This window comes from Abramis brama, assembly GCF_963993115.1.
Source record: "Abramis brama genome assembly, chromosome: 24".
Taxonomy (NCBI): Eukaryota; Metazoa; Chordata; class Actinopteri; order Cypriniformes; family Leuciscidae; genus Abramis; species Abramis brama.
The window spans coordinates 24,349,495-24,364,888 of NC_139986.1; the positions used below are offsets into that span (position 1 = coordinate 24,349,495).

A 15,394-nucleotide genomic window follows, 5' to 3' on the forward strand; every position below is an offset into this window, starting at 1 on the left:
CATAGTGGTGTAGAATTTGCTCATTTTTGCGCACTTACCAAGTAATCCAGCAACTTCATACGCTTTCCTTTGTTCAATTTTCTCGTAGTTCAGAGCCTCAAAAAAGATATCCAGCACCAATATGTTGTCCCTGTAAAATGACACGCATTAAATGGCTAACTGCTCAGGTAAACCTTCCAGGATGTAAATAACAAACATCTCGGTGTGTAACTAACTTAAATTTAAATGTAAACTCACGCAATGTACTGTTCCGTCTTGTTGAACTTCTTGGCAAGATATTTTGCGGAAGCCTTGCTGGGTATTTTCACCATGGACAGCTCTTTACCGTATCGAGTCATGTTGCACGGCGTTTCGCAAACGCAGTAATCGTTGTCCTTCTCCACAAGAAAATCTGTCAATAAGTTTTGTTGTTATTGAAAGGAAAATTAGCACAAGAATATATTTTAAAATGGCATCATCCGATAGAAGCTGCAAAAGTCTGACATGGTCTTACACATTATTAAGCAGAGATAGAAATACATCACGGCACACTAATATTATAGTGAAATATTAGATATTTATAGATATAATATTAGGTATACCGATACCTAAAGCTGGATCTGCGCAGTCTTTGTACTGCTCGGGTGTGCAGACGGTGGAGGTGCCTGTGACAGATATCACAACACTTTAGAAAATAGTTTCTCACTTCTCACTGTTCCAACGGCTAAAAATAATCAAATCAAATAAAACAAAATGTACAATTGAGAATAAAATTCTGTGAGTGTGAATAAGCAAGCGTGGAGAAAGATTTTACATTTATAAATAAAATATATTTTTGAAATAAAATAAAAAAATAAGCAAGTATGAGGAGTGAATGTATAAAAGCATGAGTGATTTTTTTTTAAATAAAAAAAAATATATAAAAAAAATATAAAACTAGGTACAACTGAGAATAAAATTCTGTAGGTGTGAAAAAGCAAGCGTGAGGAACGATTTTACATTTATAAAATAAATTAAAATAGATAACTAAAAATCTGCAGGTGTGAATAAGTAAGTGTGAGGAGTGATTGCATAAAAACATGAGTGATTTGTTTAAAAAAACCCACAAAAAAACGGTGAAATTAAGATTAAAATTTGGTAGGTGTGAAAAAGCAAGAATGAGGAGTTATATTTGTTAAAAAAATAAAATAATAAAATAAAAGGTACAATTACGAATAAAATTATGTATGTGTGAATAAGCAAGCGTGAGGAAAGATTTTACATCTATAAAATATTGAAAATTGAGAATAAAATTCTGTAGGTGTGAATAAGCAAGCACAAGGAGTGTATTTTATTATAAACAAAATCATAAAATATGAAAATGAAATAAAAAAGTTAAGAAAACTGCATATAAAAATCTATCACAGAATTTTTTTAAACCTCTTAATATGGGCACTGAAATAAAATGTGCTACTTTTGCGTGTAATACATTCAAAATCTGAAGATATGGTGAATCTTCTTGCTTTTAATTCTACAGTCTCCGCACCTGGCATGTGCACCATTCTGCAGTTGCAGTTTTCCAGCAGGTAGCGGGTCTCGCAGTCGATGCGACAGGCCGTGATGCTGTATGTGGAGAAGTATTCCGAGTCCATCGGGGTGGATCTGCAGTCGCCCCACGGCGGAGGGAGATACTGGAGCTACAGCAGAAACTTTTATTTATTACTGGCAGGATAAAGCTGTTCAATAACAAATCATAACACAATAAACCGAGCCAAAGAGCGCAGCAATCAAAGGACTAACAGCAGAGGACATCAGCTGAATATAATAAAACCCACAGTGCAATCAGACACTTTTCACACTGTAGAAAAGCATGCAATATTCCACAGAAAGAAACATGCTGGAAATCAGTGTTAGTTGAAACCTGAAGAAAACCAGAGATACGAACTGACTTGCTGTTGCTAGCTCAAACAAGCTTTATAGGAATGGATGTTGTTTTTTATATATTTCATATATATTTATGATTTGTTTTTGTGGCTTGGAATCAAGTGCGACATTGTTATGTACCTTTTTTATTTATTTATACATTGTTCAATTGCACAGTAATATGACCAAAACCTGCAGCGACTACGAATCAGAATTGAGTCAAGAGCTTCTCACAATCAATTGAAAAGAGAAAAGCCTCATTAGAAAGTGATTACACTCTTCAGTTACTACCAACTCTGTAATGACCATAATCGATATGAAAATACATTTTTAAAAAGGTAATCTGGTCAAGGGTGCAAGTTCACCGGTAACATTTGACCATTTTTTGGGGATCATTTCCATGAAATTGCACTTAAAACGACAGATCCATTTGAAAAGATCAAACAGGATTGGTCAGTCAGATCTTTAAGGCGGGGCTTAGCAAAGGCTCACTTACTGGAAGCAACATTACTGCTAATTTTTAAAGTCATTAAAATTATATTATGCACTTCTGATTAAATTTAAGATCCTTTTAATAAGAATTGTATACAAATATAATTGGATTTTATATCATATCTAATGGCACCAGTAGAGAAGATAATCCTCCCATTAAATGAAGTCACTTTTTGAAGTCGACTGCAAAAAGCGTCACATTATACATGCGTTTATGATGGATTCAGAGAGCTTTGATGTTAAAAAGGAAGAGGAAGTAGAAAATGTAGGTCAGTGAATTGAAAGCAAGATTAGAAGCATGCAGTTGCCTTTAGCACTTGATTATTTCAGCTAATTGATCTAATCGCTAAGGGTCGATTAATGAAGACATATTGATCTTGGCAGAGAGAGCCGCTTTTGCCTTTGATCCACTGAAGGCTGTAAACGAGAGCTTTTCTTGACCTCCTGCCAATTAGTTCTCCTTAGAAACTGAATCAGATACTCACGAGGAGTCACGTGACCTCAGCGCACATAAAAATAAACACTTATTACCTGGCTGTGATCAACTCAATAACAATAACACTGTGGAGGACTAGGAGTGAAGATTCAAAACTGAAAATGGAAATAAAAATCACTTTTAAATGCACAAATTAACAGACATATTATTTATAAATAGTTGTTTAAATTGTATTGAAACAAACAAAAAAAAAAAATCATTTTATTCCTTAAAACATGTCATTATTATTCCCCACTAGATCTCTACTGTCACATTACTTTAGTTTGCTAGATAAATTGTAGCAAATAGTAAGATCATCATGTCCAGTAATACTTAAAAATGTAATTTAATGTCCTCTCCAAGGCTGCATTTATTTGATTAAAAATAAAGTAAAAACAGTATATTGTGAAATATTATTATAACTTAAAATAACTGTTTTCTATTTGTATATATTTATAAATATAATTTATTTCTGTTATGCAAAAGATTATTTTTTAGCATCATTACTCCAGTCTTCAGTGTCACATGATCCTTCAGAAATCATTCTAATATGATGATTTGCTGCTCAAGAAAGAAACATTTCTAATTATTATTAATGTTGAAAACAGCTGCATTGCTTAATATTTCTGTGGAAAGTGATTTTTTTTCAGGATTCTTTAACATAAATTTCAAAATAATGTCAATTAAAGTATTAATTTCTTTCAAAAAAACAAAACAAAACATAAACATAATGTTTTAACTGTAGCGTATGTAAAACCTGACTTAGTTCTGGACAAAAAAGTCTGGTTTTCTCCAGGTTTAAAGAGATGATGGTGTGGATGGATAGGTCAGCTGATATAAGGACATGTGATAAAGGCAATATGTTTAGCATTAGGTACCAGTTGCTGCTGACAAGACACAAAAGTTTGAAAACCAGGGGCCACACCAAATCCCAGCTGATCTATGAAGGGCGGCTCATCCTGACTGTGGATCTGAACTTTGATGCCTGCTTCGTATGAGGTTTCGTCTGTGAGGAGACATTAAACAAGATTATTTACAGAGCGGGAGATTTGACGTCTACTGCCTCGAGGCAAGAAATATAATGACTTTATAATGAACTTTATAATTACATTATCCAGAATGCCAATACATGTTTCTTTACTGCTTCCATATTGCCTCTGGATATAAAGTCTCCTCTAGAGCCATTGAAATGACCAAGATTAATAGATTATAAATACATAATCTTCACTAGCGTACAAGTACATCAATTCTGAACACTGACCGCATGTCATCTACGGCAGATTAAATTGCACTTTGATATTTGTAACTCTTTTGGTTTCGTATTTATTTTCTGTGCATGATTATGCTGAAAAATTGCAGCATGCCACAGAAAATGAATGAGGCAGTAATGGGGCAGGTGTGCTCTGTAAAAAAAACACACAGAAAGAGTCCTAACCTTGTTATCTCAGCATCTAAATGTTCTACCACAAGTTAAATAATTTTGGTGCGCCCACTTATGGGTAAATTATGCTAATGTACAATTCCTTCTGATATGATGTACAACCCATATCTTGTCTTTTTTTAAATATAATTTTTGGACATAGCTGGAACATAATTCTACCAAGGAACCTAAGTATATTATTTAAAATATGGCAGCATTTCAACCCCAGAGTTATACATACTGTCGTAAGGTTTCATTTAAAGCGCCCTTATTATGCTTTTTCGAATATTACCTTTCATGCAGTGAGTAATATAGCTTTGTGCATGACAAATTAAGTTATTGGCTTGTAAAATAAAGAACCGATTCTGAACTGCCAAAATGTGTCATCAGCAATTCCTGTAACAAAACCATTAAGACATAATTAGGAACCTTTAATATAGCATAACAGGGGCACTTTAAAGCATCATCTCTGCTTACTGTGTAACTTTCTGTCTGAAACTTTTGAATCGATAAAATGATTGAAGAGGCACTGCGATTTACATTAACATAAATTATGCAAAACACATCACTGATGTCTTATATGTCTAATATATTGCTTACCCGTGTCACCCCAAACTGGCAAGTACTCATCCTGTTGAATATCCAGCATGATTTCCAGCCCATTCCCTGTTCCGCCTTTTAAAGTCGTCAACAACGGGTTTCCATCTAGACCAGAGTTGAACGTGTAACATTTCCCGTATCTGGTGTAAATCTGTGGGAGGACAGTATAAAAATCACAAAAGAACAATAGTACAATACATCAAATATAGTTTTATGTAAATGTATATACACACACTACCGTTTAAAAGTTTGAGGGCAGTACGTTTTTTTTTTATCAATACCTTAATTAAGAAAAAGATGCATTAAATTGCATGGAAGATGCAACAAATAAATGTTTTTCTTTTAAACTTTCTGTTCATCGAAGAAAAATGTGTCACGATTTCCACAAAAATATACTGATAATAAGGAATGTTTCTTGAGCATCAGCATATTAGACTAATTTCTGAAGGATCATGTGACACTGAAGACTGGAGTAATGATGCTGAAAATTCAGCTTTGATCACTGGAATAAATTACATTTTACAATATATTCAAAGCTGTTCTTTTAAATTGTAATAATATTTCACAATATTACTATTTTTACTGTACTTTTTGATCAAATAAATGCAATATTGGAGCAGAAGAGGCTTCTGTCAAAAACAAACCAAAAAATAACTCACGGATCCCAAATTTTTTAACGGTAGTAACGATAGTATATATAAACCAATCAAATCAATTATATGATATGCTGATTGCAACTCCTCACATATTCAAAGCAAAAAAGAAAAACGGTTGATGTCGACACTTTCACTGAAAGGAAATCCAATTAACTGACAGCAATTTGAAAGAACAGGCTTCATCCCTTTGCAGATAATAGCTGATGAAATATGATGGCCTTGGCAGTGTTTTGACAGTGATGAAGCGAGAGACACTGGTCACACAGATGAGTTCAGTCATGGTTTCATGACCCCGCTGTGACACTAATGAGCGGTAGATCGTTCAGCTCTAGAGCTTCAACAAGGACTGGCTCACACTGGCTCAGCTTTAAACCGCAGGAAACAAGCTAGACCTTGACAGCACACAAAATACTGAAACAAAAAGGTAAAGCTAGAGTTTCATCCATGTGGGTTCTGAGGCATTTCAACATGAGAATGATAAAAGCATGATAAATTAAGGGCAAACAGTGCAGTTAAAGATAAACATCTGATGTACTGAAAGATGATGCATTTCATTTTTTTTATGTATTTGTATTTCAAGTAATAGTTCACACTAAAATTAAAATAGTCATAATTTACTCACGCTTGCATTGTTCTATTGTGTCTTTCTTTTATTGACCACAAAAGGAGAATAATAATTTAAAAAAAGTCCCATTCACATATAATGGCAGTGAATAGCGACAAGCATCAAGCTTTTTTTTTTATTTGTTAAAAGATGCAAAAGTATCACAGAATGATCCCATGTGACATGTCATATATTCCAAGTGTTCTGGGGGTATATGATAGGGTTTGGTGAAAAACACACCGAAATTGAATGTATTATTTACAGAAAATCCTGACCTTGGCCGTTGGTCTTCTGTGCTCGATTGCACATTAATGAGACTCTATTAGCAGACAAAGCACACAAGTTGTGAGAAAACAAGATTAACAAAAACGCAACATGAAATACAATCCATGTACCTTCTGCTCTGAGGTGAATATATCCGTTGTGCTCATCATAACGAAGTTATCGATGTTCACACCTGTCAGCTGTGATTCCGACTGCCATCAGACATATGGAGTTCCGGAGATATTTACCTCAGTGAAAAAAATACACAGATACTTTTTGGGGATTTCTAGGTTGTATTTGTGTGTTTTTTTAATCATCTTGATTTCTCACAACTCGTGTGCTTTTTCTGGGCAAGATGGAGTGAACTGTGGCACAGAACATCAATGGCCAAGGTCAGGATTTTCATTAAATAATACATTCAATTTTGGTTTATTTTTGGTCGCTATTCACTGCCATTATATGGACGAGCGCGAGACTTTTAAAAAAATTCTCCTTTTGTGGTCCGAAAAAGAAAGAAGGGCATACGGCAAGGGCGAGTAAATGATGACTTAAGTTTAATTTTAGGGTGAACTATCCCTTTAAAATATTTTCAACCATCCCAGTTAAATATACACAGATTACTTTAAGTAAGCCAAGTTTTCATTCAAAAGAACTTCAGTTGCATACAAAAGCACTAAACTACTCAGAAACCCTTAGCAACTGCATAGCAACACCCTGACAACAACCAATAACACTATAGTAAATTAACACAAACACACTAAACTATTCAGAACACCTGCAATGCTCTAGCAACCTTCCAAAACACCCTAGCAACTAGCCAACTACATACAAAAACATTAAGCTACTTAGAACAAAGGTTCTAAAATTGTTCAGAAATCCTTAGAAACTGCATAGCAACACCCTGGCAACCTTGCAGAACAGCCAAGCAAACACTCTAAACTCATAGAAACTTCAGAGCAACTCCCTGACAACTTCCCAGAGCACCATAATACCTTAGCAACACCCTAGCAACCACAAACAAACATGCTATGCATGCTCTGAACATCTCAGAACTGCATAGTAACAACCGGACAACCTCAGAGCACACAACATTCTAAAAATTACTTAGAATTCCTACGCAACTGCATAGCAACAACCTAGCAAACATACAAATACATTAAACTACTCAGTATACCTTAGCAATTGCATAGCAACACCCTGACAACCTTGCAGAACAGCCAAGCAAACACTCTAAACTCATAGAAACTGCAGAGCAACACCCTGACAACTTCCCAGAACACCCTGACAAGTCCATGCAAAACTAAACTACTCAGAATACCTTAGCAACACCCTAGCTACCACAAACAAACATTCTATGCATGCTCTGAACATCTCAGAACTGCATAGTAACAACAGGACAACCTACGCAACTGCATAGCAACAACTTAGCAAACATACAAATACATTAAACTACTCAGTATACCTTAGCAATTGCATAGCAACACCCTAGCAACCACAAACAAACAAACAAACAAACAAATATAATACTGCTCAGAACGCCTTAACAACTGCAACCTTCCAAAACGCACTAGCAACAGCATAAACACACTAAACTACTTAGAATACCTTAGCAATTGCATAGCAACACCCTAGCAACCACAAACAAACATGCATTACTACTCATAATGCCTTGGCAACTGCAACCTTGCAAAACACCCTCGCAACTGCATAAACACACTAAATTAAACCTTCCAAAAAGCACTCTGGCAGTGTTTTGCATGGGCAAGATGATGTTAAAATCTATTTATTTTTGCAATTTTGCTAAGTGTCACAAGATTGTACACTTGACCTTTAAAAAAGGACATACAATCAAACGAATCAGTCTGACACTATCAGACCTACGATCGCTATGCTCCCACATTCTTATCAAGCATCTGAAGAGTAAGATGGTTATGATTGATTATCTCAAAATCTCAATTAACACGAAAGTGCTTTGAGCTAAAATGAAACGTTGTTGTCAGCATGTCGATGAATCACAGAGGATTTGTGTTTGCCATGCCGAGTTCACGGTTTACCAAAACACATCGAATGAGCACATTGTTTTCCAACAATGGTTGAAGCCTCTCTCTCCTCCCTGTTTCCCAAGTAATTAACTTCATTCATTCTGAAGGGAAGCGCACCGCACCAGCCGAGAACTCATTTAGACTGATGATTCAGAGCTGTGTGCATATGTAATCTGCAAGTGAGCGCAGATTCATGGAAAGCAGTCTTGTTGATTTCACATCAGATTCTAGCTATGCGTACAATTTCATAAGCTTAAACACTGGAAGGGTTTTGGGGATTATAAGAGGTAGATTGGTTTTCTATCTGATAATGAAGAAAAAGAGGATCAAGACACTGAGCAATGGAGTTTAGCTGGAGGCAGGTTTTAAGCACATCTGTGCAAAGCACCCAGAGCTTCTTAATAATTCATGCGTCTTCCACCCAGAAATTTGTCAGAGAGCAGTTTCTGTGCCAGTAGATGTTACTGAGATTTTTCGCCTCAGGGTTTCTGTGAACAGTCGTTCGAAACCTGCCACACATTTCTACGAAATAAAAAACAACAAATGCGGCCGGCAATTTTGTAAATAAATTTTACTTAAGAAAACATACACGGGTGAATCTGGGTGAAAACCTATAATGAACGCGCATATTTTACCCCAAAATCACAAATAATTTTCATTTCTGTAAAGCAAATGACAAAAATATAAAAAAAATACATTATATGAAATTTATTTTACATTTATGATATTTAATTTTTTATTTTTATACTGTATTTTCTCTACCCCTTTCATGTAAGTAATATTTACTGATATTTATACATACTGGCAGCGCTTATTTTTTAGTACTGTCAAATCGATTAAATCACATCTAACTCTAGCACTATTATTTTATATTACTGCATTTACAGTAGAAAAAGTTAATAAAAAGTAAAAAATGTCTACAGTAATGAGAATTGGATGAAAACTGCCACTGAGAATAATGGAAATTATTAAATTATTATTAAAAGCACATAAATAGAATTACATACTTTTTTTGTACCCCTTTTTTATGTGACCTTTTTCCCATGAGATCTAGCCGTCCATACACACACACACACACATTAATGCAGTGGAAATGGTTTTGCGATCTCTTCTGATAGACTAAGCTGTTAAAATAGTAATCGCTCTCATTTCTAATCCATTTAAACACATTACCCTGTGCTTTTCCCAGAAGACGCAACTAGGCATTCTTATAAACACAAAACCCCTCAGCTAGATTTATTCAGGTAGTCTAATTAATTGCTTTAAGTCAGAGCTTTAATTTATTACAACTGTGACTTGCTTTACTGGTTTATCCTGAGCAATGGATGTTAAATACAAATGTGGCATCTGTTTAAACTTGCTAGTGTCTGAAAGTGCAAAGCATGACCGTGATGTTTACATACAGGGGCGAAGTTCTTGTAAGTGCAGTTTTCACCCCGGAACCTGCATTCCAGCAGCATGTCTTCTAATTGGTGGCCCAGCCTGTCAATCATCTCTGTGGTGTTGAGCTGGTGGTCAGGAGGCGGGCTGTAGTTGGAGAAGTCCAGAAGATGCAGCAGCTTCTCACCGTGCCGACTGTGTTTGAGCATAGAAACGCTCTGTCGGTTGACCGTGTGGTTCAGGTGCATGATGTCCATCCAGTAGCCGCTGTGGTAGATGTCTGCTTTGGTGAGGTTGGACACGCGGAAGAGGTTCTGGTTGCAGAAGGTAACAGCCGGAAACGTCATGTTGCGAGACCAAACCATGTAGATCTTGGTCACGGCTGGGTAGGAAAGATGATACAGGATTCGATTCCACGACCACGTGAAGAGGAGCCCCAGGCAAACACAGAGGGCCAGGAGCCATAACAAGCGCTGGAGTTTAGATTTGTGTGGTGAGAATATGTGTTTCAGTCCGTGGACTTTTGTTCGGAGAACAAACGCAGTTGTAATGTCTTTAGCGCTGTGGGTTAAAGTCATTCTGAGTCTCCTCTGGCTGCTGCGCCTCTTGGCATCATCCATCACAGAGTCTTTGTTTATTGCCTCCTGATTGGACGCGGACATCTCCTCCATAGTGCTGTTAAACTCTTTCAAAATGCATCATGCATCAATACGGTCTCAATGAAGAAACATGATCCTGTGATTGAAGATAATCACATGAATCAAACCAGGGTAACACTTTATGTCCTTGTTACATATGTTACATGTACTTACCATAGTAAATTATGCATAATTACATGCAACTAACCCTCAACCAAACCCTAATCCTACCCTAACTCTATAGTAAGTACATGTTTAATATTACTTAAATATATAATTACACTGTAACAATGACACCTTAAAATAAAGTGTAACCCAAACCAGCAATAAAAACCATTTACACATCAGTTGCATTAACTAACAATGAGCAATACATTTGTTATAGTATTTATGAAACTTTTTTAATGTTATTTAATAAAAACACAACTGTTAGTTGTCAGTTCATGTTATTTTGGATTCATAGACAGACGCAACTTTTAATTTTGATAATGTATTAGTAAATTTTGACATTAATATCAACTTAGATTATTAAATGTTTCATTGTTAGTTCATGTTCACTAATGTAGTTAACTAATGTTAACAAAATGGAGCAAAATCCCAATTAATTCATTCAGCTTTATTATTCTATATCATTGCCAGTCAATGAAAAGGAAAACTGTATGTATAAATAAAAGGTAAAAAAAGATTTGTACATTACCAAGCTGTAATCCAAAAAAGCTCAATAAGATAAATACAGTCTCATTCACAGCGTAGTTTCTGCTGGATCCTCAGGTTGATTTGTCTTTCAGTGAAGCCGTTTGAACAGATCAGATTGAGTTTTTTCTCTCTTCTTTCACCTCTTCTCTCTTCTTCGGCTTCATTTTTTTTGTACAGAACAACTATGTGAGGCTGGCTGCAGATTCTTGTTGCTTTCCTCTTTGTGTGAGAGGGCTCAGCCCCTCCCGCTCCGCTCAAATTATTCTGTCGATGGATTTGCAGCAGGCATATAGATCCATTTGTCCCTGCTTCTTGCATTGCTGAATCAGGAAACCCAGAAGCTTGAATATTTCTTGTATGAAAGTAGAAAAATGGCCAACTAAGAGAGAGATACCCAGAGGCCATGTTATTTATCAGACTTCATTGATGCTTTTGGGGGCCTTTCACAGTTGTTTATTTTACATAAGCATTCATAGTCACATATATCAGTCACATATATAAATGTACATGTGCATTAGTGGGTCAGGTGAGGTCAGGTAAGCTTGTTTATGTTGTACATGACGAAAAAGTGGACATGCAGCTGATCATTCCTTTGCAAAATCCTGTGCCGACACCTGTAGGACATCATAAACTGATATTTTATGATGTATGAAACATTAAAGCACTGTAAAAAATTATTTTCATGATTTGTTTTCACAACTTAGCTTTTGTCACATCAACTTAGATAACTAATGTGGTTCAGATAACAATATTTTGAGTTTCTATTTATTGAACCAATTTCCTTCATTGTATTAACTCATTTTTTTATTTCAATGAACTAAAAATTAAGGCAACCAGGTAACTTACCTTTTTAAGTTAAACCAACAATATATTTTTACAGTCCACATGTACAGTAGGGTCCAAAAAGTCTGAGATCACATTGAAAATCTGGGATTTGTTTTTTATTTGAACCTGAAAAAAGGCAAAAATTCCATCTGATCTTTTCACTCACATTATTATGATAATATAATTTGTAGAAAAAAAAGAAGAAAAAAAACACTGCAAAATGATTCACAAGTAATCTCAGAGGTTATCGTGTACAATCTATCATTTTTTCAGGCTGTTAATGCACTGAAATAAAAACATCAGGCGAGTGTCTCCATTCATTCTCATCCGTAAAACCCTGGTTAAATTACTATTTATGCTTGTGCTTTATTATTTTGTTGCTCAATAAACTTCCTTGCCTTCCTGAAAGGAAAAGCCCATAAATATGTAGCCCTATAACCAAGTTAATTTCAGGCATCAGTGACATTATCAGCCCCAGCTGCAGTGTTTTTGTGCTCTGACTGAATGCCATCAAAATAATACTCATTTGATCAAGAACTGCTTCAGGTAAATAGTTGAATGCCTTCAAAATCAAGGGGCATTCAAAGGGCATTTTTGAGCATAAAAATCCCCTCTCTTTAACTATTTATCACCGCAAATGAAAAAAGTTTTTGAAGATTGCATTCTGCCCTCATTCGCCTGTGATTGCATCTGATCAGCCCCAGAATAACCAACCCAGTTTATCATGCTTCTTGTATCAGCCACTGACTATCTGCATAAAGAACAGCCCACTTGGACAGAAAGAGACATGACCTAAATGTAATGCAACCAACCACAGCTTGATTTGAGTTTATGTGCCATTTAGAGGATGCCACAATAATAAACTGCAATGGAAAACTCAAAAACACCTAGTCATCGTGATCAGAATTGATAAAAAAAAAAAAAAAACAGACCATTTCATAGGCATAACTTCGAAACAATGTGGTAAATATAAAGGTATACCATGGATATCTAGTTTGCTTACCACTACAAACAACACTATGGCCTGGTTTCACGGACAGGGCTTAGATTAAGCCAGGATTACACCTTAGTTCTTAAGACAAAACAATGGCATGGACATATTTTAAAGGGGTGGTATAATGCCCTTTTCACAAGATGCAAAATAAGTATTTGATGTCCCCAGAGTGTGTATGTGAAGTTTTAGCTCAAAATACCCCACAGATATTTGTATATAGCATGTTAAAATTGTCACTTTTTGAGGGTGAGCAAAAACGCACCATTTTGTGTCTGTCCCTTTAAATGCAAATGAGCTGCTGCTCCCGGCACAGAGGGCGGAGCTTCAAGAGCTCGTGTCCTTTTACCTCACACAGACATGCACTGAAAATTTCAAAAACTTTTAGCCTTTTATGTTCAACTTGAGTCAGAAAGATGGAGAGACTCGAGAAGAAGTGACAACATGTGGAATGCAACAGGACATTTCTGAATGGTTAGTTGATGAATTTATGTAGCTTATGTGTATCTTCTAGTCATTAGCATATTCTGTCATGATAATCTATAAATCGCATTCCCGGGGGTGGGGTTTATGTAAATTCTAGGGTTGGTGATGTCACTAACTGAGCGTCGTAACTTTGCAGATGTTGTTTATGCTCAAACAGCAACATTACACACTAACTAAAGTTAGAAAAGTGAAACATAAATCAACCACCCATTAAGATATTTTGGTGCAAGTTGCTTTCAGTTAAAACAGCTCAAATTTAGTCCAGGCCTGACCATGCAACCTTTGCCGTGATTATTTCTTCCTAAAAATCACAAATTATTAATAACTCCATCTAGCCTGCTTACTCCAACAGCTATGAAAGTGGTTCAGTTCCGCTTGAGCTTATTAGAGCTGAAAAGATATTAAATTCCTCTTCTATTCAATAACATTTCTACAGCTTTTTTTATCTCAGTCAAGGGCAGAATCATTGTTTGATAATATTCCAGCTGTAATCCATAATATTACATTCCTGTGTTTATTTGACTGCTCAAAAATGAAGAACTATCTGTGTTTCTTGCTCAGGTAACATTTTTCAGTGAAGGCTGATATAAATATAAATGAGAGTTGGGTCTAATTTTCTCCCAGTTACACTGGAGCCACAGTCAATATTTCTCTGTCTAGGGTCATTAAGCCTCGTGGATTAATTCCGTCTTTCAGAGGCAAAACTGCAAGAACTTCAAAGACCAGCCAGTTTTGTGGTGCGTCGAATATGTATTCACATAAACTAAGATTATCTTATTCCTCTGAGCTCAATTTCTAAAATAATAATCAGATGGAAACCTTCCATTTTGGTCGTATAAAGAGTGTGAAACTAATGCTTTCTGACTGCCAATGTTCATTCCAACTGGAATTATCAGTTCTCAAACATTATCAGATGATACCATTCATCCACTAATCAAATTAAAGGTGACATGAATAGCTCAAATGAACTCCCAAAGTCAAAGTGGTCTACCACTTTCCATTAGTTTAGTAAGCAAGCGCTTTTTTACTGTATTTTCTTTTCTTCATTGGCAAAAATAATGTCACCTCTTGCATTTTTACAGAAGTTGGAATACGTTGTTGCAGTTTTCTTTTGATTTTCCATATCTGCAGAATTGGAGGGTCTCCTGTTCAAAGCCACAACACATCCTTGAATAAATATGTAGGCAAATATTGATCATGCTTTCAGCTACCAATAATTGATTGATTTTACCATTCATACTATTGATTTTTAAATGAATCCCACAGAATTCCTCCCCAAATTCAGCAAAAAACATCCCGAGATTGCATCTTGCATCTGATCATGCTTTAGGTCTTCCAGGATGACAAACTCCAAATTCAAGCATCTCGTAATGGTTGAAAACAAATCATTGGCCTTTTTTTGAAGTGGCAAGCAATAAATCCAGACCTACATCCCATTGAATACAAATGAAGAGACCGGAAAACAGCGGTCAAAAGTTGGAAGCCTTTAAATCTGGAGTATTTTGCAGAAGAAGAATGACGAAACTGCTAGAACAGAGATGTAGTCCAAAGGCAGAACAATCAAACATTAAATCTAGAGTGTCAATAATATTGTCCAGACCATTATTCGTGTGTTTGTGGTTCACTGCATTAAGGAAATAAAGATGTTGATGAATTACTAGAAAATTATGCCAATATTTATGGCCATGGGTGTGCAAGGATAGCTCCCTACAACAGCTCAGGGTTAAAAGCCTTGTTTATTGGCATGTGATGATAGTTCATGAATCACTGGGTCTTAAAAGCCAGATCTTTAACTGCTAAACACACCACCATCAGATACACACCTCCTTAGTGAGGGTAGCTGAAAGAGATATGATGATGGCTGAGCAATCACGCAGACAGGTCTAAATATGCCTGGGACCGTTTCTACCTGTCCCGCTGTCAATTCCCATTGCACATCATGGA

The 15,394-nt window shown here is 35.9% G+C and overlaps 2 protein-coding genes across 4 annotated transcripts in view; both read right to left on the bottom strand.

Moving 5' to 3' along the window:
• The window catches only part of LOC311075434 (acid-sensing ion channel 1C), an 80,939-nt gene that overhangs the window by 11,329 nt on the left and 54,216 nt on the right, over positions 1–15,394 (bottom strand). For all 3 annotated transcript variants that reach the window (XM_084102858.1, XM_084102859.1, XM_084102857.1), the window contains 6 exons: positions 4,869–5,019; positions 3,727–3,854; positions 1,505–1,655; positions 588–644; positions 238–391; positions 39–130 (listed from right to left, as the gene is read on the bottom strand). In XM_084102858.1, the coding sequence (XP_083958984.1) occupies positions 39–130; positions 238–391; positions 588–644; positions 1,505–1,655; positions 3,727–3,854; positions 4,869–5,019 (733 nt within the window). The remainder of the gene's footprint in view (positions 1–38; positions 131–237; positions 392–587; positions 645–1,504; positions 1,656–3,726; positions 3,855–4,868; positions 5,020–15,394) is intronic.
• Positions 5,809–11,375, bottom strand: LOC311075544 (acid-sensing ion channel 1-like; the record flags this gene model as incomplete). Its single annotated transcript, XM_084103040.1, has 4 exons — positions 11,150–11,375; positions 9,838–10,549; positions 6,524–6,604; positions 5,809–5,889 (listed from the first exon to the last, which is right to left on the bottom strand). Exons 2-4 carry the CDS (start codon positions 10,483–10,485, stop codon positions 5,809–5,811), a joined length of 810 nt encoding a protein of 269 aa, XP_083959166.1. The 5' UTR covers positions 10,486–10,549; positions 11,150–11,375.